At 38.6% G+C, this 27474-nt stretch overlaps 1 protein-coding gene across 6 annotated transcripts; it reads right to left on the reverse strand.

Moving 5' to 3' along the window:
* Positions 1 to 1058: 1058 nt before the first annotated feature.
* Positions 1059 to 26878, reverse strand: CSNK1D (casein kinase 1, delta). 6 transcript variants are annotated; one of them, XR_774383.1, is made up of 11 exons: positions 26571 to 26874; positions 20960 to 21070; positions 19089 to 19237; positions 18363 to 18591; positions 17823 to 17993; positions 16079 to 16227; positions 15345 to 15516; positions 14842 to 14981; positions 9586 to 9652; positions 7894 to 7956; positions 7686 to 7746 (listed from the first exon to the last, which is right to left on the reverse strand). XR_774383.1 is itself a non-coding variant. In XM_010568120.1 (10 exons), exons 1-9 carry the CDS (start codon positions 26644 to 26646, stop codon positions 9620 to 9622), a joined length of 1230 nt encoding a protein of 409 aa, XP_010566422.1. In that variant the 5' UTR covers positions 26647 to 26874; the 3' UTR covers positions 1059 to 2741; positions 9586 to 9619. The 6 variants fall into 6 exon arrangements, 5 of the variants coding, with proteins under 5 accessions (XP_010566422.1, XP_010566420.1, XP_010566419.1 ...); XM_010568120.1 differs by lacking the exons at positions 7686 to 7746; positions 7894 to 7956 and adding an exon at positions 1059 to 2741; XM_010568118.1 differs by lacking the exon at positions 7894 to 7956 and having other exon boundaries at positions 6611 to 7746; positions 26571 to 26878.
* Positions 26879 to 27474: the final 596 nt, after the last annotated feature.

Consider the following 27474-nt stretch of genomic DNA (forward strand, 5'->3'; position numbering starts at 1 on the left):
GAGGCATGTACCCAACTGCTCCGATGGACATGGCCACAAAGGCCTTTACACTGAGCTCCTGCTTTATAGACCTCCCTCCTTCCTACCCCAAGATGTTTAATAAAAACAAGCAGCGAGTCCTTGGGTTCCCAGCACTGTCCTAGAACACCAGCTAGGAACTGTTACATAGAGAAGGAGAGGACTATTGGAACCCTTTCTCTTGGCAAGACTAGCCTGGCTCCTTATTAATTTAACGCTGGTTATTTTAAATTCACAAGGAACGGCTTTTAAACCCCTCCAGGTAGCAGAACAGTTCCATGCGACATCTACCTGGATGAACCTTTGTTCAACCTTCACCTGGTTAATATTTAGTGATTTGAAAAAAGGAAAGGGAAGAAAGGGGGAAGGGGAAGGGAAAGCAGGTAATGACACAACTGAATTGCCAAGCATCCCAAAGACAACATTATAATTTGCTCTTGTATCCTACACTATTGGAACAAATGTAATTTCTTTAGACACATAGTTCATGAATCTATTTAAGAAGTCTGTGAGGGAAACAATCGAAAAACACAAGTGCAAAAAATCCAAGTATAATACTATAAAACAGCTGGAAGATAGTTTTCATAATTATTTCTCTGAAACTAATGAATGGTCTTTTAGCGTACAGGCTAGCATAATTTTTAAAGCTTTTTAGATCTTTGTACGTTCTATATATAGGATTTATGGTTAAAATATCATATATTTGATCATGTAATGGATCTTAGGCCCTTAATTTCCTAATGCAAGGAGAGGGTGTGTGTATAAATGCCTGTAACACACAGAGAATATATAAAGAGGTGTATATGTGTGTGCATATATATGTATTTATATATGCATGTATCAATCTGTACACATCAAACATGCAAAATATCCAGCAGAGTAGAATAGAGACAGTTTGCCTGTTTACTAGACAATAAGCAATGCAGTTAAAACTATTTTCTTCCTCCTCCTATACAAAGATAAGTTTGCTTTTTTAACATTCCTAAATAAAATATCTTTTAGCTATTTGGAGCCTAGAAGATCTCAGCATAACGAAAAATCTTAAAAGTGATGCAGCTGTGTGTTTCAGATCACGATCTCTAGATTTTATTTTTCTCCAGTCCTTAAATACATTACAGTAAGTCTTCAGCAGTACATGCTGCTAAAGCAGCTAGTTCCCTAAAGTTGAGACTTAAGATGATATGAAGGTATGGTGTGAAAGACTAGACAGATCTTGTGCTTGTTAATACTAAATCCCATCCAAACAAACGTGTGTGTTAGACAATGTAAAATCATTCTCTAAAAAGAAATGAAAACATTCCCCTAACCAAGCAATCAAACTTCCAAATGAAAATTCAAAATACACTCATGTATGCACCTTCGTTACGTCCCAAAGAAAAGCTTCAGTCTGGTAGGCAATCGTGAACAGTGGGCTTTCAGAAGAACGCAAACTCTTACACGTTACAGCAGTAAGTACTGACTTGTGTATGTGTGTCTGTGTCTCTCTGCCACACTTGTCTTTAGGATTATGGGAGTACACTTCAGTTTTGTGCAAGTGAGATGACTTTTTGTTTCTTGTTAACGCACTTTAATGTGATGTGTACGTTTATACTTAGATTTTTTTTTAATGCTTTTCTAGCAAACTGTTGCAAATGTGAATAAATATGTATTTGGTTGTCAAAAACTGTGGGTGTGAGAAAATAAGCTTAGAAAAAATAACTTTTAACACCCAGATTTGAAAATTTGGCTTCATTTGCACATGCTCAAATAGCTATACAGAAGCAGACTGCTTATAGAGTAGAAAATAAGAGGTGACACCGAGCTGACAGGCAGCCAGAATTTAATGTGGGCAAGGGGACTGCTTTTGCCATGACTCATAGTTTGGCCAATTCCAAAATGGAAATGGGCTCCTGCTGTAAATAATCCTGAAGACTTTTAAAAGCATCAACTAATTTATAATAATAGCTATTAATTTTGTGGTGCTCCATGCAGAAATTATCGTTCTTGTCTTCTCAAGAGTGCTCCAGGTTTTGTTTGCAGGTGAAGTTTTATAACTGCTATGACTAAATATCTTGAGTACTGACCTGCCAGCCATCTGTCTTTATCATCATGTGATGCTCTTTAGAACTGGAAAGCTCCTAAGAAAACACAGTTTAAGAATACATTTATGGTGGGTTTTTTTGGATCCTATGGTACCCCAGCTAAGACTGGCTCCTCAAGGTATAATCTCAAGGCTACACCCAAGTGAATCAAAATTAGAGTCTCTTCAATGTAACAAGAGCTACATTTTGCTATCTAGAAGGCTCACACCTATTTGTGCCTAATTCTAAGTACCTGCTGAGAAATTCTGGAGGAATCTCTCTAAGCTTAGCTTCTGAAGAGTCTCTGTTGATGTACACTGAAAAGATCATAGGTCTAGTTTACATAAAACCCCATGTTTGAATAAACATATGCTTACCTTTTTTGTTCTAGTTTAAATTGGTAAGACTTAAGATGTAATCAAATGCTTTGCTACCCCGCTGGCCAGATCAAGCCACATGCTATTACCGGAATGAATGTTACCCAGTGGACTGAAATGACAGAATTTATTAGCATGCAGTCAGCATGTCCTTGTGACAGAAAACCAAAGACTTTATCTTTGCCTCTGGTACTCTTTGAGTCTGAAAGAAAGGAGTTGGGCCATTTGCTGTGGAGCAAAATGGGCATGACCTGAGTTGCACAGCTGTTGTTCCCTGCTGCTGGACCTGTTGAAGGAAGGTGATCCACCAATATTTGAAGCGTTAACAACTTTGACAAATAGCAAAGGCACTGCATATGAGAAGCAGCAGCTTTGGAATGTATTATTTTAGCAGCCTTCTCAACACTTCTGGAATAGAGCTCATCTTTGTGCAAGTAGGAAAAAGGTGCATCTACTGCAAAAGTCAGGGCTTTTAAAAGTATCTCGCTAGTGACACAGTCCATCGTCTGAGAAAGTATGGAAAGTTAGAGGCAGACAGAGTAAAAAGCTACTTACCTCTAGTTATATGGTGTTCATTCCTTGACTGATCTCAATACCTGCTTCATCATCTCAGCAACATTCCAGCTGGCAACTTTCCTCACTATCCCTAGATAAATGCTTTGGGGCAGTAAGAAATGAGGATAGCTCTTGCTCTTCTGACTCTTCATCTGCTACTGTTTCAGCAGTTTAAAGCCTTTCACTGGAAAATTCTGAATCCAGTGAAGAAGCATATCTAGATTTTAGTATTTAAAATTCTTTTCAGTCCCGCTGAAAAATGTGGCGTAAGACCCAGTAGCTGACAATGTCAGACAAACTTAAAATACAATTTCTTAGCAGTGAGAGCAGAGAAACATTTGCTGTTTGGGGTCTTTTAAGAAAAAAAATAAATCTGTGTGTGACCTCAAAATACTGTGAATAGCTGGTTTATCCTTTCCTTAAGGATTATGGGAAATACCAGAACCTCTGCTTGCCTTTGTGCCTGTAACGCTTGCAGCTTTGAACCAAGCTGAGGACTGTAATTAAACTAAATGTTTTGTCTGATTATGAGATCAGGACTAGACATTTTCTTCCTAGTGCATAATGTACCAAATGAATTCCTGTTTTGTTCCACATCCCACTCCACTCCAAGTATCCTGGACTGGTCACAGCAAAGACATAGCAGACTAGGGCTTAATGCTTTAGGATGATATACACAATTTCCCTTTTTTCCACATTCCTATTTGTCCATTATATTTCTCAGACCTAGATCTTATCTATGCATTTTTAGTCAAGAATTTTCCCAAAATGAGATTAACAAAGAACACTATCTTAAAAAAAGATTTTTTTTTTTGTAGGCTGCATATTTTTGTAGATCATGTATATACAGATCTCATCTAATTTTCTGTTGTCCCCCTGCCTGCAGCATGCAATGGTTTTGTCAAAAAACCCGAAGCATATTAGTCTTAATAAGATTTAAGCAGGAAAAAACAAATGTCTGAAAAAAAGTCTTGAAGTGTTACTCCTGTGCAAATATTTGCTGGTAAACTTAGTAGGATTTTGCTGTGAAACAGATTTTTATTGAAGATCAGGCCTCTGAGCACTCTCCTGGTACAGAACTACTGAATGATGCAAATAGTCCATACAATCACTTAAATCTAGACATACACACGTAACACCAGTAATTGTCACCTGAATGAACCAGAGGGAAGTGTACTGTTTTTAATAATGAAGTACTGCATTCTTTAACAGCAAACCCTTTTTATTATTAACCTGTCTCATCCAGTGAATTTTAAAAGCTATTTTGCTGTAGGATTAAGTTAATGGTGGATTACACTTCCTCACAACTGGATTAAATCTAGATTTCTGACCAGGTGTCTCAGCACTATTAAAAAAACAGCAGCGTTTTTTGTTTTCACTTAGTATTTTGTACACATGAAGTGCTGCTTTTGTCAAACAAAAGTTAAAGAACAAAATAAATACCTTTTTATTCTTTTACAAAGAGAAAATGAATGTTCTTGAAATGAACGTGTACGCTTTAGCCAATGATCTGCTTACAGTCTGTAAATTCATTGTAAAGATTCTTGTCAGGAAATTAAATTTCCGAGTGTTGCCTTTGACAGATTTTATGGAGGAGCTGCCACTCACAGGTCTGGAACATGGGGAAACAAAGACAACAAATAGTTGTGCTTATGATATTTTTCACTGGAGTATGAAGGATGAGATGCCTCTGAGTTCTACATGCTTTCCTCCAAGGGAGATTTTGAGTACTTTCATGAAGTTACCATGGAATATATGCTTTTACTTAATATCTCTCTTAAAGCATAGGATTTATTTTCAATTGTTTTCAAGGTACTTGTACCACAAAGAATTCAGGGACTCTGTAACCATCAAGATTATGTAAAACAGCAGCACAGGTGGTATTTTCCACATAAAAGCACATAGGCAGTTCTAAGTGAAAACTGTGAGGATAAATTATCCTTCCAACTTTTAAAGGCCTACTAATCAGAAACACAGAGGATTCTTGAAGGTGCATTTGCCCTCCGATTATGAATAGACTTTTGAGAATTACATAGCAAAAGCCAGGACTTCTATTATACAGGGCATTGTGGGTAGAGCTCAGTATTGTTCTTGCTTTTATCCTAGCTCCCATAACTAATCAAGTCTCAAAAGCAATTCTCTTCCCATACTTCCTATCAATACAATGTATTACTTGATAAGAGACAGCGTTTGTAAAAGAGGCTTCTGGAAAAAAAGCAATATCCAAACAAAAACATTTACCTTTTGTCTCTTTAAAGACATGCTTTCTGTGAGCAAAGCAAATGAATGCCTTCTCTTTCTTCCTGTATACCCTAACTGCTGCATTCTGACCCTGACTATGAAAATCCTTCAGTTAAAGTTTTAGTACCATGTCTTCAAATGTTTGCAACTGACAATGCTCTTTGTAGGTACAGAAACCCCTTATTAAAAAAAAAAAAAAAAAGTAAAAAAAAAGAAGCAAGCAGGAAGTTACACCGAGTAAAGAGTAAGGATTCATTGTAAGTAAGTTACACCAAAGAAGAATAGAAGTTATTATGAATGTATTTACACAATTGTTAAGGTACACAAATACAGTGGTAGTACAAATGAAGCGCTCTGAGATACTGGTTTCCAATACACAGGTTTATATAGACAGTCTAACTATTTTCTGCATGATGGAATTTAACTATTATGAAGGACAAAAACTGCCCACAAGTGAGTACAATTCTAGAAGTCTGCAGTCAACTTTTAAGTATAGTACAGCAATCTAATGTTCCAGATACAGAGAGAATAAAGAGGCTGCCTTTGTAAGTCCCTCTAACAGTACATTATTAACCACAGATATTTACAAGGAAAGCACAGTGAAGTGTAAAACTCTTCAAATGGTAGTGCACATGCCTAAAATACTGAAGTTTATAGTAACCGAGGAAATAATTCTCCTATGGAAACTTATCCATGGATCAAACTCTTAAGCTTTTCCACTATACTCTCCCCAAACAGAGTTTTCCCCAGTCAGACTCAGAGTACACACAAGCAAGTAGCTAATGTTCTGAAAACATCCAAAGAAGAGTGACTAATACTTAATATGTGGACTTTTGAGAGGGGCAAAAAAGAATTTGTAAGCAGTGAAACAACAAAAATTACTCTTCATAAAGCTTTGAAGACCAATAGGCCTTTAAAAAATTTTGTTTTCCAGCAGGGAAGAATTTCTCAAAATACCTAACTGTTCAAACAAAATCTCTGTATGTACTTTCATTTCCAACGTGGAACTTCCCACTACTTCAGTCATACTAGTATAAACAGTACTTCTGATACCGTTCCAAGTGCTGTGAGAACAGAATACCTACTTTTATTTTACGAGACCATTTACAGTAACAAACAATGTGAAGAATCTCCCATATTCCATAACCAACAGGTGCTAACAACACCTGCAACAGTTTTTTTGGACAACCTAAGCATGCTGATTCATTCATTCCTAGCTAATGATTCTGGGCATACTCAGGTTGAATACAGTTAAGAATTAAATATGGTACGCACCTGAACTGTAAAAAGTCTCACGATTTCACAGCAAGAATAGTTTTGGTTTTTTGGAGGTTTTTTTTTTTTTTTAATAATTCCTTTTTTGAGTCTTGGCATGAAAGATAAGGCCTGAATCTATTTATTTATTTATTTTTAAACATGTAGATACTGAATGAAACGTGCAAATTCACCGAAGACTCAGTAGCAACGTGTATTTTCCACTTGCAACACCCTCCAAGCTAACCAGCCTCAGAGTGCAGGAAACAAAATTTTACCAATAAAAACAATGTTTGAAACTATCCATTTACCCAAACCAAGCAGAGAGATAGGACAAGCCTTCAAATTCTAAATCCCTCAAATGCCAGAGTCTTTCACTTTTTCCTTTTTATTTTTTACTTAAAAAAAAAAAAAAAAAAAAAAAATCCATTATCACCGTCTCTACTATACTTAGACTCTCCTGCAGGGTATTTAGTTCTTTTATGTAAAAGAACGAGTATTAGAAATTAATTTGTATTACATGGAAAGTTAAATGTTAAGTGTGAATGAAGACAGCAAACAGCAAAGGAAAATCCTAAGTTTTAAAAATTTCATGAGAAAACCGTCTCAGTCAATATGGGACCATACAAATAAGTAAACATTTTAAATAAAGTCAGATGGTTTTGATTCATTTACATGTTCCCTGCCAGACTAATTTTTTTAAACAAGAAATTTCAAGCCATTGCCTTTAGTTTAGGTTTGTTTATATTCTACATTTTTAAATCAGACAAAAGCAAGAGTTCTTTACAGAGAATTAAGCCAATAATTTTAGCAAAATGATACAAAAAACTTTCTTAAACCAAGTAAAAGATTTATAGTTACAGTAGAATAATAAAAAGGGGGTAAAGTCTGCCGCCTGTGGAGGTAAAACTGAAATGGCCATCTGATAACAGGCGGTCAACTCTGTAAACCATCTTTCTTTTCCAGCCCTGATACCACAGGGTTCTCTTAAGGTCACTGGGTTTCTGGCAAAAGCGTCCTGTAATGGCAGCTGCTGGAGTCTGTCCATGTTCCTCCAAGTGCCTTTTAAGTCACATGGAGAACTCCAATTGTAATGTTTCCACTCTAGTTTAGGGTATTTTTGCTAGTAAAGCCATTGGTAACATAGGAGATCAGCCATGCATTATCTGCCCTCCATGGCAAAATAATTTTCATCGGTGCACAGCAGACTGGAGAACACTGGTAGTTACCCGAGCAGGAATCTACCAAAGCCAAAAAACAAGACAACATCAGCACATACTCTTCCAGTTAACATACAAGTGGCTCTCAATGAACTTTTAAATAATTCGTTGCCAAAAGTAAGTGTGTGAATTGAAAATCCAATGAGCTACACAATGCTTCGCACCCACCTGTAGCTACACGAAGTTCCCTGTATTTTCCTCCTTTATTAGAAGTTAACATGGAAAATTCACCTTTCCAGCCAGAGGGGATGTTTTGAAGAAAAGTAAACAGAGCATAAACATGCACAGAAGAAAGAACAAACCAGATGAAAACACTACCAATGTGTAGAAATAGACTCAATGAATAATTAAGTTTGGGGGAAGAAAAAAAAATCCCAGTAAGAGAGTAAAAAACAATTAATTATTTTCAATGGCTTTTCATTTTTCATGGGACATTGTGTTAAAAGACACTTCATTAATTTCCATAGCTTGACCTATTTCAGTAACAGTGTAACATTATTTCAATAACACTTTCCCTGTGAAAGTGAAAAACAACCACACATCACTGCAATTTAAGAAGTGAGAAATGTCTAAGTAGGTGAATCAGTATTCAGTATTAACTTCAGTTGTAAACAGCTACAAATAGTAAGGCATACAGTAATGACCAAACAATGCACACACAACCCTGGGCAGACCAGAATCTGCATGTCTCCCGCACATGAGCTTTCCAATGCAAAGCTTTAGGTTTGCCTTTTAAAATTTTTAAATTTTTTTTTATTTTTGACTAAGGTCTGATAATTGGACTTTAAAGTGTTAAGGTGCCATTTACAGTTGGATCTTTTTAATGTGGTTTACGAAGCAGCTTGTGCACAGTCAGCCAGGCATACAAAGCAGGAGGAGAAAAAGAAAGAGAAATAGCAGGAGTCTTCACCAACTAGAGATACAGGATTAGTGCAAGCTTAGGCTTTATAGAGAAAGTGAGGCAGCAGACGGAGTTATACAACAGAATTTATTAAGGAACAGAAAAATCTCACAGCCTTTTTTTAATAAGAAGCAAAGCAAAGAAGCTCCTGAAATACTTAAGAAAGCATCCTTCAGCCATCAAGGTTCAGATTCCAACTGAAACTTGTTATTTCCCTGATGAAACCTGTTATTGCCAAAAGCAGAACAGACTAAAAAGCCAAAAGCTGCACACAGAAAGGCAGAAACTTCTACTGCACTGAACAGTGGAAAGGAGTTCTAAATACCCAAATCCAAGTCTGTCTACCTCCTAGATGCTCGTGTTCAAGCTATTCTCATTAGAATGTGAACATTTTTTAAATATAGATCTGAATAGATCTGAGTATTTTTAAAACAACAGCTCATAAGGAATGGAGAAGAATATAAACCAGTAGTGACAAATGGATACGGCTGTAGTAGGACATTCCATTCACGACAAGACAGAGCCTCATTTGAGTAATATAGTCAATTGAGTCTTCATACAAGTATTTTGCTTTTATGATTCTGAAGCAGATGTGGTTTTGAATGGATGACCCACTGCTGCATGAACATCCCTGGAAAGACATGTAATTCTCAAACAGCTAAAATTTAGACTTGGTTATTTTATTTTATTGTTGATGCTTGAATGATTTTAGGGACTTTTAAAGTCACTATTTTTGTCAATTCTGCTCAGGAGTCCAAGTGGAACAGCAGCAATAATTCAACTTTTGGAAGGACATTTACTTTTAAGTTAGAGAAAAAACAATGCTTCATCAAGCATCTGACCGGAAGGCACAGGTACAACTATGAGATAATGTGAGGAGAAGAAGCAAAGTTGGATGTTTCCAAAGATTTTTTTCCCCACCCCATCCAAAGTTTTGGTGTCTAATGAGAAGCACTCACCCAGTGCTGCCTTCCAACGAAAGGAGACGAGCAGCTACTTGCCATGGTGTTCGAAAGGAATGCTATTCTGAGGTAGGGGAAAAGACAGCAATTTGTAACAGTTCCACTGCCCCAATATATAAAGATGTCTAACAAATATGCAACCTAAACTTGCAGTAGCAAATGTATCTTTTGAGGAGCTCTGATTTCAGACTTCTATAAGACATTTCTATCATATTAAGAGATACGTAAAAGGAACAAATCATTATTCCTCAAAGAAAGCTGACAGGGTCAGAAGAACAACACGGAGTATGATGCCTATTAAGATGGATATATGGAGAAAGATTTGCTCATGAGGAGATGGAAAATGCAGAGGCATTGGAAGTGTGTTGCTTTTTCCCCAGGGAAGTGGCACAACACTTAAGTTGTTCAATGCCAGTGTTGGCTACAGTCTTCTAAAAACTTCTGCTGTCAGAGAGACTTAATCAAGTATTTCTTTGTGCAGCATTCCAATCTTTTCTTCCAACTACAGAAAGAATACCTTTCATAGGATTTATGCACAGCTTTGACTGTTGGGTGCTGAACATGCTACATTTGGGAAAAAAAAAATTAAACAACTTACTCTATACCATGAACAGCCAGACTGAACCTTCTGTGAAAGGAAATGAATGCTACTCACCCATAACTAGACTCTTGAGATGATCGCTGCTTTCAGAATGCAGTCTGTGCAATGTGGACCAACAGAACTGATTCAAAATAGTGTTTACTGGAATACTCATGACCTCCTTTACTAGGTTTCTTAACGTTTAAAGACTGACTACGTAAAGGAGACTTAGTGAACAATTCACCCATACAGGTTAAGAGAAGAAGGACAGTTTAACAGCTGGTATGATTTTCCATCCAGCACAGATCACAACTCTTCATTGCACAGAAACCTGTAATTTAGGCTTGCTTTAGACCTGAATGCACCACCTAGAAATGAATCCAGTTTTGATGCAAAGGCAAAGGGGACAGATGATCTGCTTCTTTTAGAAGCTGTTTCAGTGGCTAACTGCCTTCGCTTAGACCTCTGCTTTGCTTTTCTCTAAATGTGAGTGGTTTTAATTTTAAGCAGTAGGTTCTCCACATATGTTTTCTGCATAAATGTCAGTTCCTGTTAAAATTATTGTCTCTAAAATACTATGCCAACTAATTCAAGATGATCTGTTTGTTACCTTTCAGAAAACTGAAAGATGCTGATTTGAAACTCTTGCATTGTACAATCTGTTTTCCCAGGCTCAGTTTTTATGGCTCTTCTCTGTGTTACCTACAGTTTTCCAACAATTTAAGATACTGAGAACTGAACTAAGCATAATATTCCGGCATCTGTCTCATTAATGACATGAAATAACCTCTCAATTTCTGTTCATTACTGTATCATACATAGATTCAAGGATGAAATTATGCCCTTTCATTATGACATCACAATAACCTCTCCAACATCACACCTAAAACCTCCTCAGTCATTGCCTACCACAGATATAGTTACCACATACAAGACAATGGGCTCCACACTCCTTCATCCTAATCAGGTTTTGGAGTACTGCAGTAATACACGTTTTATTTGTATAGGCTTTACCTGACTGCTCAACTCTTACTAATGTTTCTCACTGTCAAACATCTAACAACTTGCAGGTTTTTAGCTGTTGCATTCATTTCCATATAATTGAGAAAAGTACTGAATAACGTGTGCCATAAAATTTTCGTACTTTCATTAGAAACACTTAAGTTTCACAAACCATTTCCTAGACATGCTAGCTGTTACTCCAATAAACACTCGTTACTTAGTGTTACAAAGTGCTAGTATTTCTAATGAGAATGATTTAGGTACTATGTGGACAATACCTTGGAGGTGGGGAATATACATGACACCTATTTTACTATCCTTACCAATTACAATTTTTCCATGAGTGTTAAATTTTTCTGAGAAGACCTATTTTCCATAAGAGAATGTTGGTTCATATTATCTACATTCCCAGTCCTAGATTTCAGTTTCAGTCTGAACTGATCAGAACTCATTTTGGAAAAAAGAAAGATAAAAATGCAGAGTCATCTTTAAGAACTCTACTTAGAGGTAAGTAGCCTTCATTATTTCTTTAAGTAACCTCTGCACATTTCCATTGCCCAGAGTTTAACAAGCAGTAGCCCTTCCTCTAGATGATGAGAGGTGGAGATTACAGATGCAGCGTTGCCTTACCAAACCATGGCATCCAAATAAAATAAAATAACAAAACTAATTTATCAAGTTATAAATAACAACTCTAACAAATGTAGTTCTTAACATAAGACATCTGTAGATCTGCAGAGCAAACTTTAATAGCTGCTTTCTACCAGGAGTTATGGTCTAAGCACTTCCTGAAAAAGGAACAGTGGTAGCATATTTACTTAAGACTTACAAAGAAAACTAACACACTTGGAATGGGCATGGACAAACAGTTGCCGTTCTTTACTGTTCTTCTGATAAGAAGTGGTATGGATGATTTTCTATATTCTTACACCTAGCCAATCAAAATTCTCCTTAATAACCTTGCCATGCGAGTTGGATACTTTACATTTTTCTGACTAAGAACAAGGTATAAAGATAATGGGAAACCCATGGCTTTAATTGGTAACCTAGTTAACATCTAAGGATAAATTTTGATTATGGAAGAACTACTTTAACGCTATGAAGATAGTAAGAATGTAAGCTATGAAAACTTGCAACTTGAGCCATTCTGCCTGCTGCGGAGTGAGAACTGGGAAAATGAAAAGCAATTTTCTCTAACGAGCTTAAGGGGAAGTGTTATAAGGTAAAGTCTAAGTAAATCTCTCTTGCCTTCCAAATCCAAGAGGCCCATGGGAAGCTGTTTAAATTATATTACAGTTGCACACTGTTAATCAGTTACCGTGAGTGGAGACCAGCAGTGGTTCACTGCCTTGATAAGAACTAAATGAAGACAACAGATGATGAATGATTAATTCTAACAAACTCAGAGAAGATCCCAACTAGGCTGCTATTGGAACTGTAAAGAAATCGACTAAGTGATCCCATACTTGGAGCAGAGGGTTAAAAAGGGCAGGTATGGAAATGTGCCATTAAGCCAGACTGTACTGTTGGCCCACACCACAAATTATACATCTGTATATTCAAAGACTACTCAAAAAACTTCACAGTCCTACCCAACCTGAGTATTCCCATTTTACAAGTTAGGCAGAACCGAAATGTATCTGTAAACCCACCGGGATTATTTGTACCTTACAATGTTTAGAAAAGTGTCACATGCGCACTGAGCTACATGTCAGTAATCTAGCAAAAAAAGAAAGATGTACTCTTTTCTAAAATAGTCAAGTAACATCACTGCACTTATTTGTTACTGCCATTAATTATTTATCAGCCTGGTAACAGAGACAAAGCTTCTGAGATCTGCTCAGAATGCCAGAGACAAACCCTGGGCACACACATTTTACCAGGAAACCATCTTTATATTTGATTAAACACTCGGGGGAACTCAGTGTCACAGCCTTACAGAATAGCTGAGGTCAGAAGGGACCCCCGGAGATCATCTAGTCCAATGCCACTACCCAAAGCACAGTCAACTAGAGCAGGCCCCTCAGGACAACGTCCAATTGAGTTCCGAGTAGTTCGGAAGAGGGAGACTCCACAAGCTCTTAGGGTAACCTGTTCCAGTCCTTACCCACCCTCACAGTTAAAAAGTTTTTTCTTATGTCTAAATGAAATTTCTTACATTTCAATTTGTGCCCGCTGTCCGTTGTCCATTCACTGGATATTGCTGAGAAAGTCTGGCTGCACCTTCTTTACATCCTCCTATCAGGTGTTTATGCATATTTACAAGATCTGTAACTATGCACAGTTCTACCCTGTTTGTTTTCATACTGTTTACAAACTTCAGCCATAAAATATTTCAATGTCAGGATTTCTGGTGGCAAGAATTGTAGTTCAGTCTTGTCCAGTCATTTCTGCTCCTGAACTGTTCATCCCTTGTGCAAGCACAAACATTTGTGCAGCTACATGGTGAAACAATTCATTCAGCTGAAAACCAACCCCCAAAATCCCTCTTCGCTTTTGTTACAGCAGAATTGTTTCTCCAATCCAGTTCACCCTCAGTCTTCATTAGATATACTCACCTGGCCTCCATCTAAAAGAGTGCTCCCTTTAGCGGTAAGAGTTTATATATAAGAACACATACTATCCCAAATAATTTTGCCAATTAAATGATGAAGCCAAAAGGAACTGAGTTAATTTTTATCAATATGCTCTGCCAACGAGAAATAAAATGAGTCCATGGCAAAAATTATGCAGTTAGAACTCCAGCACAGCATTGAGGCGTGATGGAAAAACCCCTAGGCAACTGCATCAGTCCTCGTAACAGACTGCTCTCCCAGTAATGTGGCAGTATGCCTACAGTACAGGTGATTCCCCATTCTGTAGGTAAGACTGAAGGTAAGTTGTACAAAGCCAGGCCACACACTACTTAGGACGAGTCTGTGTGAATACCCTGAAAACAGAATGTTTCAGCTATAGCATAAAGAGTTAAAAATATATTTAAACATTGTTTGTCAGTCTTAAAAAGAAGCATTCCTAAAATCTCTTTGCTACGTCACTGTGACCAATGAGGATGATTTCAGTGCTGACTATGGCTATGAATCACTCTACAATTCATCCTCCTGCCATCCTCTTCAAATGAGCCTTCTGCGACCTATCCACCATCCACGTATGTGGCTTCTTATCTGCTCTGAATTACAGTACTGCACTACAACATTTCTTCACTTTAGCACTTTTCTGTTCTTCACCAACTATATCTTGTCTATTCTGCACCAATATTCTCTGTTCTGTTGATTTGGAAACGTGACTCACAACTGCCTCTAACTTGCTTTGCTTCCTCATTGATAACAGATATAAGAAACCGAATGAGCAAAGGAGCTAAACACTATAATGGTAGGTAAAAATGCTGCATCTCCAGGATTTTGCATCATCTCACGCACCAATGACTCTGTATTACTTTGAGTATTTTATGCTTATTGCAGCCAAGGTAAAAGAAAAAATTTAAAAAAAAAAATTTTCTTTACAGTATTCTACAGCCACATCACAAACATTCAGTTAAAATGTCAAGTATTTATACTTGTCATCATCATCTGCAAAATCCGTATGAAATCACATCACTTAGCTGGTATGTTCTTTTGGCAAATTAACTTTATCAAATCACCCTCATTTTTCCATTACGCAGAAATCTTTTTTACCTGCGAAGTTGACATGCGAGAGGTATCTTGCCGGCCTGTTAAGTCAGACGACGAGATATTGACTGGGGCGCCGCGATGCAATCTCATACTCACTTTCCTTTCTCGTTCCATACCAGATACTGGCCGAGGAGAGGTGTTGGCTGTGAGAAAAACGGCATTAGATTCTCATAACGAGAAATGGGATTATAACATGGTCACCAGAAAAACTACACTCTCGCTGTCTGCATATAAAACTTCCACAGAGTCAGACAAGAGAAATCAAGGGCTTTGTTTTACATTTACAGTAATCTAAGTAGCAATTGGCAGGTAATGAGTGTATACAATTACCTTCAACCTACTGAAAAGCAAGGGGAGAAAAAACAAAACAAAAACCCCAAACCCCGACCAGAGATAAATACCACTCAGGTATCCTAATTCTAATTTCTAATTCCCAATGACCAGGAACAAACTGCAAATTAATAATAGTCTACGAGGTGCATCTATACAGGTATTTGCTTACTTACCAGCATGTGAAGTTGGGGTAAGAGGAGCAGGAGGAGCTACATCTTGTGTTCCTCTCAGCCTGCCAGAAGCAGTGGAGGGTAATCCACGCACAGCTGGATTTCGTGTATGTCTCAATCTTTCCTCTCTTTCTCGTCTTTCACGTTCAGCATCTTCAGCTGCTCTGCTTGCACCCTACGGGTCAAGACTAGTGAACAACTTGGGGGATTATTGAGTTTACAGCTATATGTTCGGATAAAATTACTGAAAATAAAGAACTGGACAAGCCGTGAAGTTTGTTAAGACATTAATTGTTTTGGTGAAATTTCTTGAGAACTGCCATAAATTGTGTTGATACAACTGCTGGGATAGTCTTCAAAATGCTAATATACACACATACTGTTATGGCAGCTGAATACCTCCTCAACAGTTGCAAATGACCTGTGCTGAAGATCAAGGTGGGAGAAAATAATAATTCCGCAACCTAGCGTGGTGACTGCCCTGAAGGAAGTATCTAAGAAGCCTTACACGCTTAAAACCCTGGAACTTCAACTTACTTGTAATTCAACCCTCATCTCATGGCTCCTGCACCTCTTGCCTTTCCTCATTTCCTGATCTTTTTTTGTAGACAATAGAGCTTCCAGGAGGAAAAAGGCAAGATAAACTTACGGTATCAGTTAAGATACTCAAAACTGACAATGTTGTAAAAACATACCATTATCAAAAAAAGTTTTAGAAAGCTATGTCAGCTACTCACAAATTTCAGCATGTTCCAGTCAAACACATAGTCATAGGAGAACCCTTGTCGGTGGAAGAGGTTTCTGAATAATTGCCTCAGATAGGAATAGTCTGGTTTGTCATCAAAACGCAAGGAACGGCAGAAATTCAAGTATGTGGCAAATTCAGCTGTAATAAAAGAAAGCCTGTTTTTGTCATTCAGCTTCACATTTGCTTTTTATAATTCTGAATCACAAAAAATCCCACAACCACCCCGAACCCAAGAAATAGGGAATCTCCTAAACATAAGAAAAATAATAATGACCTAATAGTAGAAATCTATTGAAGGCAACACTATAGTCCATCTATCAAGTCAATCCTGAAAAGCAAATTGTCTATCACAGAGCATGTAAAGATCTCATTTGTCAACAGAGAGTACCCAATATGAGAATACTTTAACAACAGCTGGGGGGTGGGGAGGGCAGGACAGCTTTAAAACTACAGTTGAGAAAAAAAAAAAAATATTTTTTGCCTTTCTTTGCTTTGAATATATTTAAACACAATTTCTTGCAGGACACGGAATAGCATCTCTTTGTTGTTAAGTCACATAAAGATTCACGTTTGCTACCTCACAAACACGCAAAAACTAGGGGACCCATACAAATTTCCCGTGTAAGTCATGCTACAATTTTACATTTGCAATAGTCTGAAAACCTGTTTTTATATGGCACATGAAATACTAGTTACACAGCAAAAAATGCATATTCTTGTCAATGTGCCAGAGATAACAGCAGTATCAAAATACCAGCTTTTGAGTTCAAGTCCTTCTGGCTGAAATAATATATTAATAATTTACCTTAACAAAGAAATTCTAACAAACAGCACAAGAAAAGTTGATTAGTCTTCCCTGTAAACCCCAGTGAAAAAATATAGTTAATGAATGTAAAGGAACATGTATGAAGCGACATTTGAAACAGATCAAAGACAGTAAGTTTTCATAAAACCCTAACAAAAACTATAGTTCTCATTATCGTACCTAGCTGCCGAAGCCAGGAGCGTGGAAACAATAGAGACAGAACTCTTCACGAAACATCAACAATACTCTCTGATGGCAGCTGATGTTAACAATTTTTAAAACAGATTTAAGTATCATTTTGCAGGGCTCAAAAATGTCTAGTTATTACTGTAGTGTAAATACCAAACTGAGAAAGAGAACAGCTTTGAGGCATGATGCTAGGATATAGGAGGGTTTCTAATGCCTCTCACAGATGCTGACCATCATCAGGCCAAACCAGATGAACCTGGAATGACAATTCCCAAGTGAAACAACTGCAATAGGAAAGAGGTGCATCTGACTATACAGTCCGATTCATCCAAGAAACAGTACCCAGACATAGGAAGAAACAGGTAGTTTCTCAAAAAGCTATTTGTCTGTTAGAGTTATCCAGCCAGCATAGACGCATGCACACACAATACAGCGCAAATCATATGTACCAAGTTACCCCTTGACTCGAGGGCACCACAATGATTGTTTACTAATAGTTAAGGGATAATTAGAAATGGTCTACAAACACAAAGATCCCAGTCTTGAGAGCACAGTATCTTTATCACAGATGTGCCCAATCATGGCAGGGGAGGTGGGGGTGGTACAGAAGGGTTAAAAAAAAAAAAAAAAATAAAAAAGAGAGAGAACTAAAAAAGACTGGTAGAATTCAGCGTAAAGAAAAAAGAAATGCCACTAAAATGTGAACATGTAGATCTAGTGCCACAAAAAAGTAACTTACAAGGATATCCTTTACATAAAACCTCAATGGGTGTAGACATTTTCTTTTCACTGATACGTTCGTATTTCTGCCTCTTTGTTGCTGCTTTCAGTCCCTGCCAGGGGAGGGAGCCCAGGTTAAAATACATCAGTACATAGCCCAAGGACTCCAAGTCATCTCTGCGAGATTGCTCTACAACAGCATAAAAAAGTGGACTCATTAGGTTTCATTTTCTAGTGGAAAAACAAAAGACCGTGCAACAAGACTGTCATAAAAACCCTTAGAAAAACAACATAGCTGAGTTACTATGCCCATGATAAACTCATCCAGTACAAGAAAAAGCCTATTACCCTTGCAGTTATTAAAAAATGTGCTAATTCCTGACAATTACAAACTGACCGAATCCCACCCAATCAAGAGATACAAGACCAAGCATGCTGCACTGTTAGTGCCAGAAATAAGAGACCGTCTTCTATTCCTCCATAAAACAACATCTACTTGTACTAAAATTATGTGCATCGACATTTTTAAAGTTTCTATTTATTGCTTTCCCCAGCTCACCAATTCCGAGATGAGTGTTGATGGATGCATAACGGGCAGTTCCTGTTAAGTTTTTATTTTCACGATATGGAATATGTTGGTGAGTTCGAGCATCTCGATACTTCTTTGCTAATCCAAAGTCTATTATGTAGACAAGATTGCCTTTCTTCCCCAGGCCCATTAAGAAGTTATCCGGCTTCACGTCTCGGTGGATGAAGTTCTTAGAGTGAATATATTCAATTCGACTAATCTAAATACAGAGAGGAAAAAAAAAAAATCATCATCAAGAGACTGGGCATAAACCTTTTTTCTTACAAAAACACTAGCAACACTGTCTTAATGATGAAAAAGGTAAACAAACTTTTTATTGTAAAATGTAAGGGCATTAATGAGAACATAATCACATAATTTAGAAAACAATAGATAAACCTCTCCAGCTCTTTGCCGCTGTCTATTTTACATTTGTTTCAAATAAATTTCTTGGGGGAATTTCTTTGTCTTTGAGCAGTGCAACACCCGGTTTGCAAACAGTGCAGGTCCAGTTTTAAAAAATCAAATTAAGACTTTATCACTTTTGATGGGACACTTTATATTTACAGAAACAAAACAAATTTTGGGTCTTTTCTCTAATGATACAGCCTGTTCACCCCTAAATTACAGAAATAAAACGTAGTTGATTATGATCTCTCAAGAACTTTTAATATCCCAACATACTGCACTATCAAGATCAACAAAGCAGTTTCCTACCATTTGGTCAGCAAGTAATAGGACTGTCTTGAGACTAAATTTCCTTGAACAAAAATTGAAGAGATCTTCAAGACTCGGTCCCAACAGCTCCATCACCATTACGTTGTAGTCCCCTTCAGCTCCACACCACTTAATTGTGGGAATACCCACTAGGAAAAAGGAAACAGTTTATTCAGTATAACATTTTGATTTATACAGTTCATACACTCAAATCTTCAAGGCTCTTAAGATGAATTCTAGGAGGGTCATTACTGTGAATATTTGTATTTACAGTGAAGCTTAATATTTTATGCTATCTTCAGCCATTCCAAAATGAAAAGTTTTCCAAACTGAAAAATCTTCCTAAATGAAAATTTCACAGCAGAACCAATATAAAATTATAGTAACAGAGGTCTAAAAATAGCTTTTTTTCCTCTTCCCCAGAAACCTCCCAGTCTTTGTGATTAGCTTGTAACTTGAAAGTATTTAGCGTTTTTGCCGCATTTGAACCTTAAGCATTTTACAAGTACTAATACTCATGTAGTCTCCAAGATGGCAATAAGGAGCAAATTGGAAGTCTGAAAATAGACACTGAAAAACCACTAAATATTATTACTGAAGAAGGCCTTAGAAATTAACTTCTTAGTTTCAAACCCTACAAGATCACCGTAAAATACTTCTCTCTTCCATTTCAATTTGCAATGAATTTTCACCCTTGCTTCACACTCTTGTCTTTCCTCCAGTTCCACTGAATTTGCCGTTTGGTGATTCTCTACCAAAGTAGCATTGTTTATGAGATGTGTTACATATTCAACTTGAGAGAGCTAAAATTAGCTCTGCTTTATGGAGAAAGTCAGGAAAGTTATTTCACGCAAAACTGCAGAATTGCTCAAATATTTTGAATTAAACCTGCATGTAAGTAGCCTTATTCAGAATTTCAAATGCCTTTATTTTTAGTTAATTTTATGCATTTTGGAAGTCAAATGGCTTAATTCACCCATTTTAAACTCTTACCTTTACTGGACATGCATTATTTTTACCTGAATTCCCTTCACAGAGAAACCCTTATTCAGATGGAAACTTAACGTTCTGTCACCTGCCTCTGCAGCATCCATCCTCAGAAAGAACCTACCATCACAGCCTAAGGAAGCATTTTACTCTATGAAGGCTATTGAGGTTACACACAGGCAGCAACTGAATGAGGCAGGAATTAAAAAGTGACTAAATGCAAATACACATTATCATCCATTTCTAGATGTATGATTATTGTATTTTGCATTTGAGACACAGTGTGGAAGGCAGACTTTATGTGAAGTACAGCCTCATTTAGGAAAAATTAAAGGGGCTATGAAACAAAAGCAAAACTTAACTACACCGAGCTTATATCCCAGAACTGCATGGGAATCTTATATCTGCAGAATTCCAAAATATATTGAGCGAGTTATCCTAGCAGACTACCATGCAGTAGCTACAAAGTTGCTTCACTCCTGTTCTCTACTACTAATGCCATTTTGTCTTAGAATTCCCACAGCAAAGAAATATTTTTAACTCAGAAGAAAGAATGCTAACAAAAGTCAAATCAGTGCACTGCCAGATGGGACCAAACTTTGTTCCACGTTGCTCAGGGTTTTCACATTTTAATAGTCTGGGACCATGAGCAACATTGAAGGATCTTAGTGGTTATCATGAAGTTTGGTAGCCATGGATTTGGAACTGCTACTCTATATCGCTCACAGAAGAGCTGAGGTACTGCTTTTCACTCACCCTGCCACCTTTCCCACCTTCTCCTTATATGTCAAAAGAGATCTTAACCATTAAATACTTCCAGGTGGTACATACATCAAAGACATAAACCCAGTTAAATCTCTGAAGGAGGAAAATAATTTGCTTGCCTCCACCCTGCATCATTTTGTAGATTTTGCTCTCGATGTGGAGCTGAGGATGTTTGGTTTTCACACATTCCAACTTAATTGCAACCTCCTCTCCAGCGGCAATATCAGTTCCTAAAACCAGAAGAATTTAAAACATTGGTCAAAATATTTTTTAAGATGCACTTCCTTTGTCAAGACTGAAACAAAACAAATATTGACAAACTACTACTCAATGGCAAACATCCAGAGATTATTAAGAACTTTCTGATGCAATTATCTAAAAATTCTTCTGAAGTCTTACAGATTCTCTCCAACAGGCTACCAGTTTAAGAGACAACTATTAGACACTTGTAGCACAGGAAGCCAAAACTGCTGCTATCCCATTCCAAAAATATACGAGTGTAACTTCGGAGGGGTGTCTTTCCACTTCCAGTTTGTGGTGAAAGTGCTCAGAATGAACATTTACAGGTGTGGCACATATCCCTGCCAACCTCAGAAATGCTGGGAATTCAGATCACCTCCTCTTATGCCTTGGAAACAGAGACTACAACCTCCCTAAATCTCAACATACTCCAGATGTATTCTGACACCTTATGATTCTATCTGTTTGGGAGGCAGATTATCTAGAATCAAGAATTTGTCTTCTCAAAAAACTTTTAAAAAATCTCATTAGGTTCCTGTTTTGGGAATCAAGTGACTGAAAAATTGGCTTACCTGTTCACTTTCAAAGTTTAAATGTATTTAGGGAAAAACTAACATTCTTAAAAAGAAACAGAGTCAAGAAAATACATAATCTGACAGCCAAGCAACTTAGGAATGACAGAGAAACATGAATTGGCAAAAGGAGATGTGTGACGCTTTTTAGAGGTATCACCAAGTCTCTCTACTTTCAGAATTTGCTTTCTCTTTTCTGCACTACCTCATGGTTTAGGATCATGTGAAGTACATCACCTACTGTTTGTTCTGATCCCCACTCTTAAAAGCTTAACCTGAGGTTCGCTAATTTTTGTTTGGAAAGAAACAGCAAACAATCATTTTCTGCTCACTTTCTCCATGATGTTCAGGATTTCATAGACTTCTACCCTACCTCACTTTCCCTTAACTCTTTTCAGCATTCAAAACCTCTTGCCATTCTTTGTATATAAGTCATTTTTAATTACCCCTAATTATTCCCCTTATCTTTACCTTTTCCAGTTCCATAATGCCCTTTTTGACAGTCACACAAAGCAATTAAGACAGAGATGCACAATTATAATTTTTTCCTCCTTATCTATTTTTTCCCACATACTTTTCTTTGACCATGATGGGAGTATGAAGCTAATGTATTCACCTAACTATAACTGCAAAATCTTGTTCCTGAGATTACGGAGCTACTTCAGAGCTTTATAGGCTTTTGTCTATAAAGTCAGGCTAACCAAGGCTAACAAAGACAGGCTAGCACCCCACACCTCAAAACGGGCATGACTCTTCTCCTCACAAGGAACTGACGGTACATGGAATTATCTACGAGTTCACACAAGACTTTTTTTTTTTAGGTTAATAAAATGTCTTCTTGTGTGTGTGCACACATGAGTATTAAGGTGGTGTTGCTGATACAGTGAGTTGTTCTGAGTGAACACCGGGATCGATATTTATTAGGCATTTCACAATGCATCTTAAGAAAACAAACCATCTGAAGCTCACTCTATGTACAATAAGCACAATTCAAGGTGAACAACTGGAAGACACAAATCAAAATAAGGCTGTTCATATGACTCCTTTGTAACTGGCATAATAGGTGGCAGGATCCTTGACTGCTACGTTGGTCACAGCGCTGTAGCAGCAACTGGAAACTCTTAAATCTGTAATCTAAGGTTTTCACATTTTATGAATATATTACTCTGGTGGACTGTAAATGAGTTACGGCGCACATCAATCCAGAAACGTAAAAGGGCAGATCAACAATACAAGGAGGAACGCATTGTCTTCTGATCTAATACTGACCTCTCCACCCCAAACAAATAAAAATCTTGATTTTGAACCACAGAACTCTGGCCCTTTCTCGCTTATCCCTACATTCACTACCTGTTCTCCCCAGTCCCACAGTAGTCAAGATCAGGGAAAGCGTAGACTGAAGACACTATTATCTGATGGGTGATCAGCAACAGACATGGTTGTTTTGGGGTTTTGGTTTGGGTTTTTTGGTTGTTTTGTTTTGTTTTGTTTAACTTTTCTCATCCAAAACAGACCAAATTGCTGTCTGAGTACGCTGAAAGACACATCTCTTTGTAGTTAGCTGCAGACTTCTCTGTTTGATTAAGGCAAAAACTGCATGGGAGGATCAAGACCTGTATTATTGGTATCAAGTTCTGCTCAACACAGTATTAAACTGTTACTTGACAGACCATGGTCTCAACTTAATAGGTCATTTCTTAGGATAGCCTTTATCACCTAAGGTAGCCAAGATTGTTAGCCTGAGCTCTGCTTCTGTATAAACCCTCTCCTTCAAGACCAGAGATTTCATATTAAAATAATGAAATTAAAATATTTGAGTCCAGCAAAACTGATGAGAGGGGGACAAAAATACAAATCATTCTTCCAAGCAATTCAGTGCTTGTGCCCAAGTAGGGACTTTTGTGCCCACTTAAACCCTGGGACAAAGTTTCTAAAATAACTCCATAACCACCAAAAGCTTAGCTTTCTTTACAGAAAACATAATAATATTTTAGAAGTAGCAAGAAGCAGTATTATGAGCAGAATCAATAATTAAAATTAGTAACAAACAGTATAATGAAAAGTCACCATTTGTAAGTGAAAAAGAAAGTCTAGAGTTGTTAAAGTATTTTCTTTTAAACTGCAAAATTCCAATTTACTTGGAATTGCAAAATCTTCTACCCTAAGGAAAGCCTTGGAAATTATTTCAATTAGTTTACAAGCCCAAACTCATTCTTAAGAAAGATATATATGTAATGCAAAACCCCTGAAATCACAGCGACTGCAATGCCATCATGGCTCCTATCTATTTGACCTCATGGACCGAGCAACAAAACAAATGCTTATTCTGACCCCGCACCTCACCCCTTGTCCATCTTTTACACGATTTGGAATATCTGGGAATCCATTTCTTTCCTATCTTCCTCTGGAGGGTAACTTCAAAAGATGCAGTTACACTAAATTCCTACATTCTATTTTAAGTTGTCCACAACCCTTTATTTACAATAGTGCCTTACATTTCAAAGTCCTGTCCCACAGACCCTGCCATTCTAAGCAAGCAAAGGGGCCATTCCAAATTCCAGAAGACATATTTTGAGGTATGAGGGAGAATAGGAAAGAATACGAAAGAACTATGATAATAACAACAGAGTTGTTGGCTTCATATTCCAAAGAACTGACTGAAAAAAACAGAAGGAAAGAAAGAGAGAAAGGAAGGAAGAGAGAAAGGAAGGAAGGGAGGAAGGGAGGAACAAGGTCCCTCCCCTCTACTCTGGAATGTCTTCAATACCCTTGTAGCTGCATGAAAAAATACATACAGGGGTACTGGAAATAGGCAAAAATAATCAAATCTTCCTTTTCAAAGCATAAAACCGAGCTGGAAATCTACACTGAGGTAATCTACAAATTCACTAAGGGCTATCAGAAAGCATGTGCACAGAAAAAAAATGTCATGACTTCTGAAAGAATTTTAAAAGTTATTTCAAGGCACTTACATCCTAAAGCACAGTCTGAACAACCAAGTAGAAACTTGTTTTTTAATAAAACCACACATTTCATTATCACAAAAAGCACATATTTTGAACACCTCTGTTCTACCAGATAATGGTATGCAAACCAAATGGGCCTCTCTACAAAAGGCTTCAGTTCTTTAGAGGCAGTTATTTCCCCTGGAAAACAAAACCAATGCCATTAGGTGGATCTTCCAGGCATATTATTCTCTGCTAGTTACTGGCTCAGGCATGACATTTGCAGCAAGCCCTAAAAGTAAATCCACGCTGGCTACTTAGAGATAAAAAGAAGAGGTCAAAAACTGAGGATAAGGAATTCTTGTGCAAAATGCAGCATGGCAGTAGTACTAATATACAGAGAACTATTATTTCCTGTGCAACTTTACTGGTGTGGGCTGTATGCATAAAGATAAAAGTGACAAATAAAAGATGTTTATTTTACTTGCACTTTATATTTATATTATAATATAAATTGATTTACCTGAGCAGTAGTCAAATGCTCAAGTAGAAGTTTCTCAAATCATCTTAAGATTTTTCAGAGTTTAACCGCTGTCTTAATCTCCACCCAAAATCCCAATGGTAGCTAATGAGGATTTTTGCACAAGCGTTACCACCATCTTTCTCACAATAGTCTTCAATCTTTCATGCAAGCATTGCAGAGAGAAAGAATCGTGTTCTCCGCCTCTAGACAACCACATGCCTTCAGCTAGAAACATGGATTTTTCATCAGGCATATGATGTATATTACTGATAACCAGTATTTCATTATCTGTAAACAAGCACCTTTAGCTAACAAATCATTTTGGAATGCCAGCTGTGCACTGCAACATGAAACACTGCTGCCTAGGAAGAAAAAACACCTCTCGTACTCCGTACACTGCTAAACATACTGCATACGTTAGCTAGACATTGTTTTTACCCTCCAGATGTATGCAGTTAACGTACCTTAGCCCCTGCATGTTCCACCTCCCCCTCCTTTTTGACTTGCTTTTCTAAGTTACCACAATTTTCAAATGCAGAGTACTCATTTCTATGCAGCAGGATATAAAATTTATATTTCTCTAGATTTAACTATTTCTTATAGTTTGAGAGTTTGCAGAATATATTGAGTATTTTAAAAATACCTGCTTTCAAAACTTGTTGTACCCACCACTGCTTATCATTATCATAAGCAGTGAGCCACTATGATAGAGAGCTACATAAACAGACAGGCAAAGACAATGCCAATCCTGCAAATTTTACAATTGCATAGAAATCATGGTAGTAGAATAAGAAATAGGCAATAAAGCATTAGGGCAACATTCAAGCAACAGAAGAGCCCAACTTTGATGATTCTTTGAAGGATTTGAGTTTTTTTTTAACTGCAACCTAGTCATCCGTAGTTGTGTAATTTTTTTTAGGCCTTGCAGGAGAAACAAACATCCCTGTGACAGCAATTTTTCCTAGTCCCTTGCAGTGATACTTAACCCTGATGCACGTTTCTTACTCAAAACATTTTTCTGAACATGCTGTGGTGTTTTGGGTTTTTTTTCCTTCAAATGAGGGGATTTATACCCTTATCCCCATTTTACAGATGAGAAGATTAACGGTGCCCAAGGTCACAACACAACAATGGGAAGAGGCTGCTAAGTAAGTCAGAATTCCCGATTTCCGCACTGTCCAAATTAGGACATGATGTCAACGAAATATTAAATGGCTATTGCTGTGCCCCTGGCAACGTACTTCATATCAAAAGGCATTTCTCGGACAGCCGCACAGCCTGAGCTCCAGCCGGGGTTAAATGAGGTCCCGGGGGCTGCCCCCGGCCCAGCCTCACCGGGGGCTGGGAGCGGGCACGGCAGCGAGCAGCGCCCGGCCCGGCCCGGCCCCCGACTCTCTCCACAGAGCCCCCAGACCCGCCAGGTACGTCCCCAGCGACCCACCCTCCTTACCCAGGTAGATGTCCCCGAAGGAGCCGCTCCCGATCTTCCGGCCCAGCCGGTACCGGTTCCCAACCCTCAGCTCCATGGAGGCAGCTCGGTTCGTCCGCGACCCGGTTCTGCTGCTCTGCCCGCCCTGCCGGCTCGAGCTCCGCTGCCTCACAGCCCTGCGGTTCCTGATGCCATCGCGGCTTTGGTCCAGCCGGTCGATACTAGCGAAACAGGCAGCACCGTCGCCGCAGCTCCCGGGAAGGATGGACGCGGATTCCGCGCAAGACCGTCCCCTTAGCCACTTCGGCTCCCAGCCGCCATACTGCGTGACCTCACTTCCCTAGCAACGGGGGCGGGGCGCGCTGGCTGTGGGGACGGGCGCGATGCCTCGCGTGGCTAGCTGTGGCGCGCGGGTGCGGTCCCGCCTCCCCTGTCTCCCGCCTCTTCCCGAGGGGGGTTCAGGCGCTGCCGCCGTCCGCTCGGGCCCCGTGGTGAGGAGCCGTTCGCGGCGGCGCCGGCTGCTTCCCCATCGCACTGCGCCGCCCCACCGGGCCCATGGGCCGGGCCCGCCCGGGCCGTCCCAGCCGTCTGCGCCGCGCCGCGCCGCGCCGTGAGTGGTCTGCCGGGCAGGGAATGCGGCCCGCGGCCTTCCGTGTGCGTGTGTCGTCGTCGTCCTCCCGCCGTGGGTCGTTGCAGTGGAGAGGTACGCCGACTTGCGCTGGGCTCCGAGGAGGGCTCTTTTGACCGTCAGGTGTCAGGATCAAAGTCTGAGTCACGACCCCACAAATTTCAGGGGAAAACCGGTGAGGAGCGTTGGGGTCTCCTCTGTGGGGTAGAGGAACCACCTGTCTGCTACAGTGGAAGAGCAGTGGTGAGGAAATATGTTTCTGTTTGCATGTTTCCTCCTTTTCTTGCAGCAGCACCC

This window comes from Haliaeetus leucocephalus, unplaced genomic scaffold, assembly GCF_000737465.1.
Source record: "Haliaeetus leucocephalus isolate CR32 unplaced genomic scaffold, Haliaeetus_leucocephalus-4.0 Scaffold238, whole genome shotgun sequence".
NCBI classification, from domain to species: Eukaryota; Metazoa; Chordata; class Aves; order Accipitriformes; family Accipitridae; genus Haliaeetus; species Haliaeetus leucocephalus.

Bases quoted from the DNA above. Each gene is read 5' to 3' on its own strand.
- CSNK1D (XM_010568117.1), bottom strand. From the start codon at position 26,646: ATGGAGCTGAGGGTTGGGAACCGGTACCGGCTGGGCCGGAAGATCGGG. The intron at 15,517-16,078 runs GTGAGTAGCTGA...CTTGACCCGTAG, and splicing joins ACTGGAACATGCTGAAATTT to GGTGCAAGCAGAGCAGCTGA. The intron at 14,982-15,344 runs GTAAGTAAGCAA...TTTTTCTCACAG, and splicing joins TACCCCAACTTCACATGCTG to CCAACACCTCTCCTCGGCCA.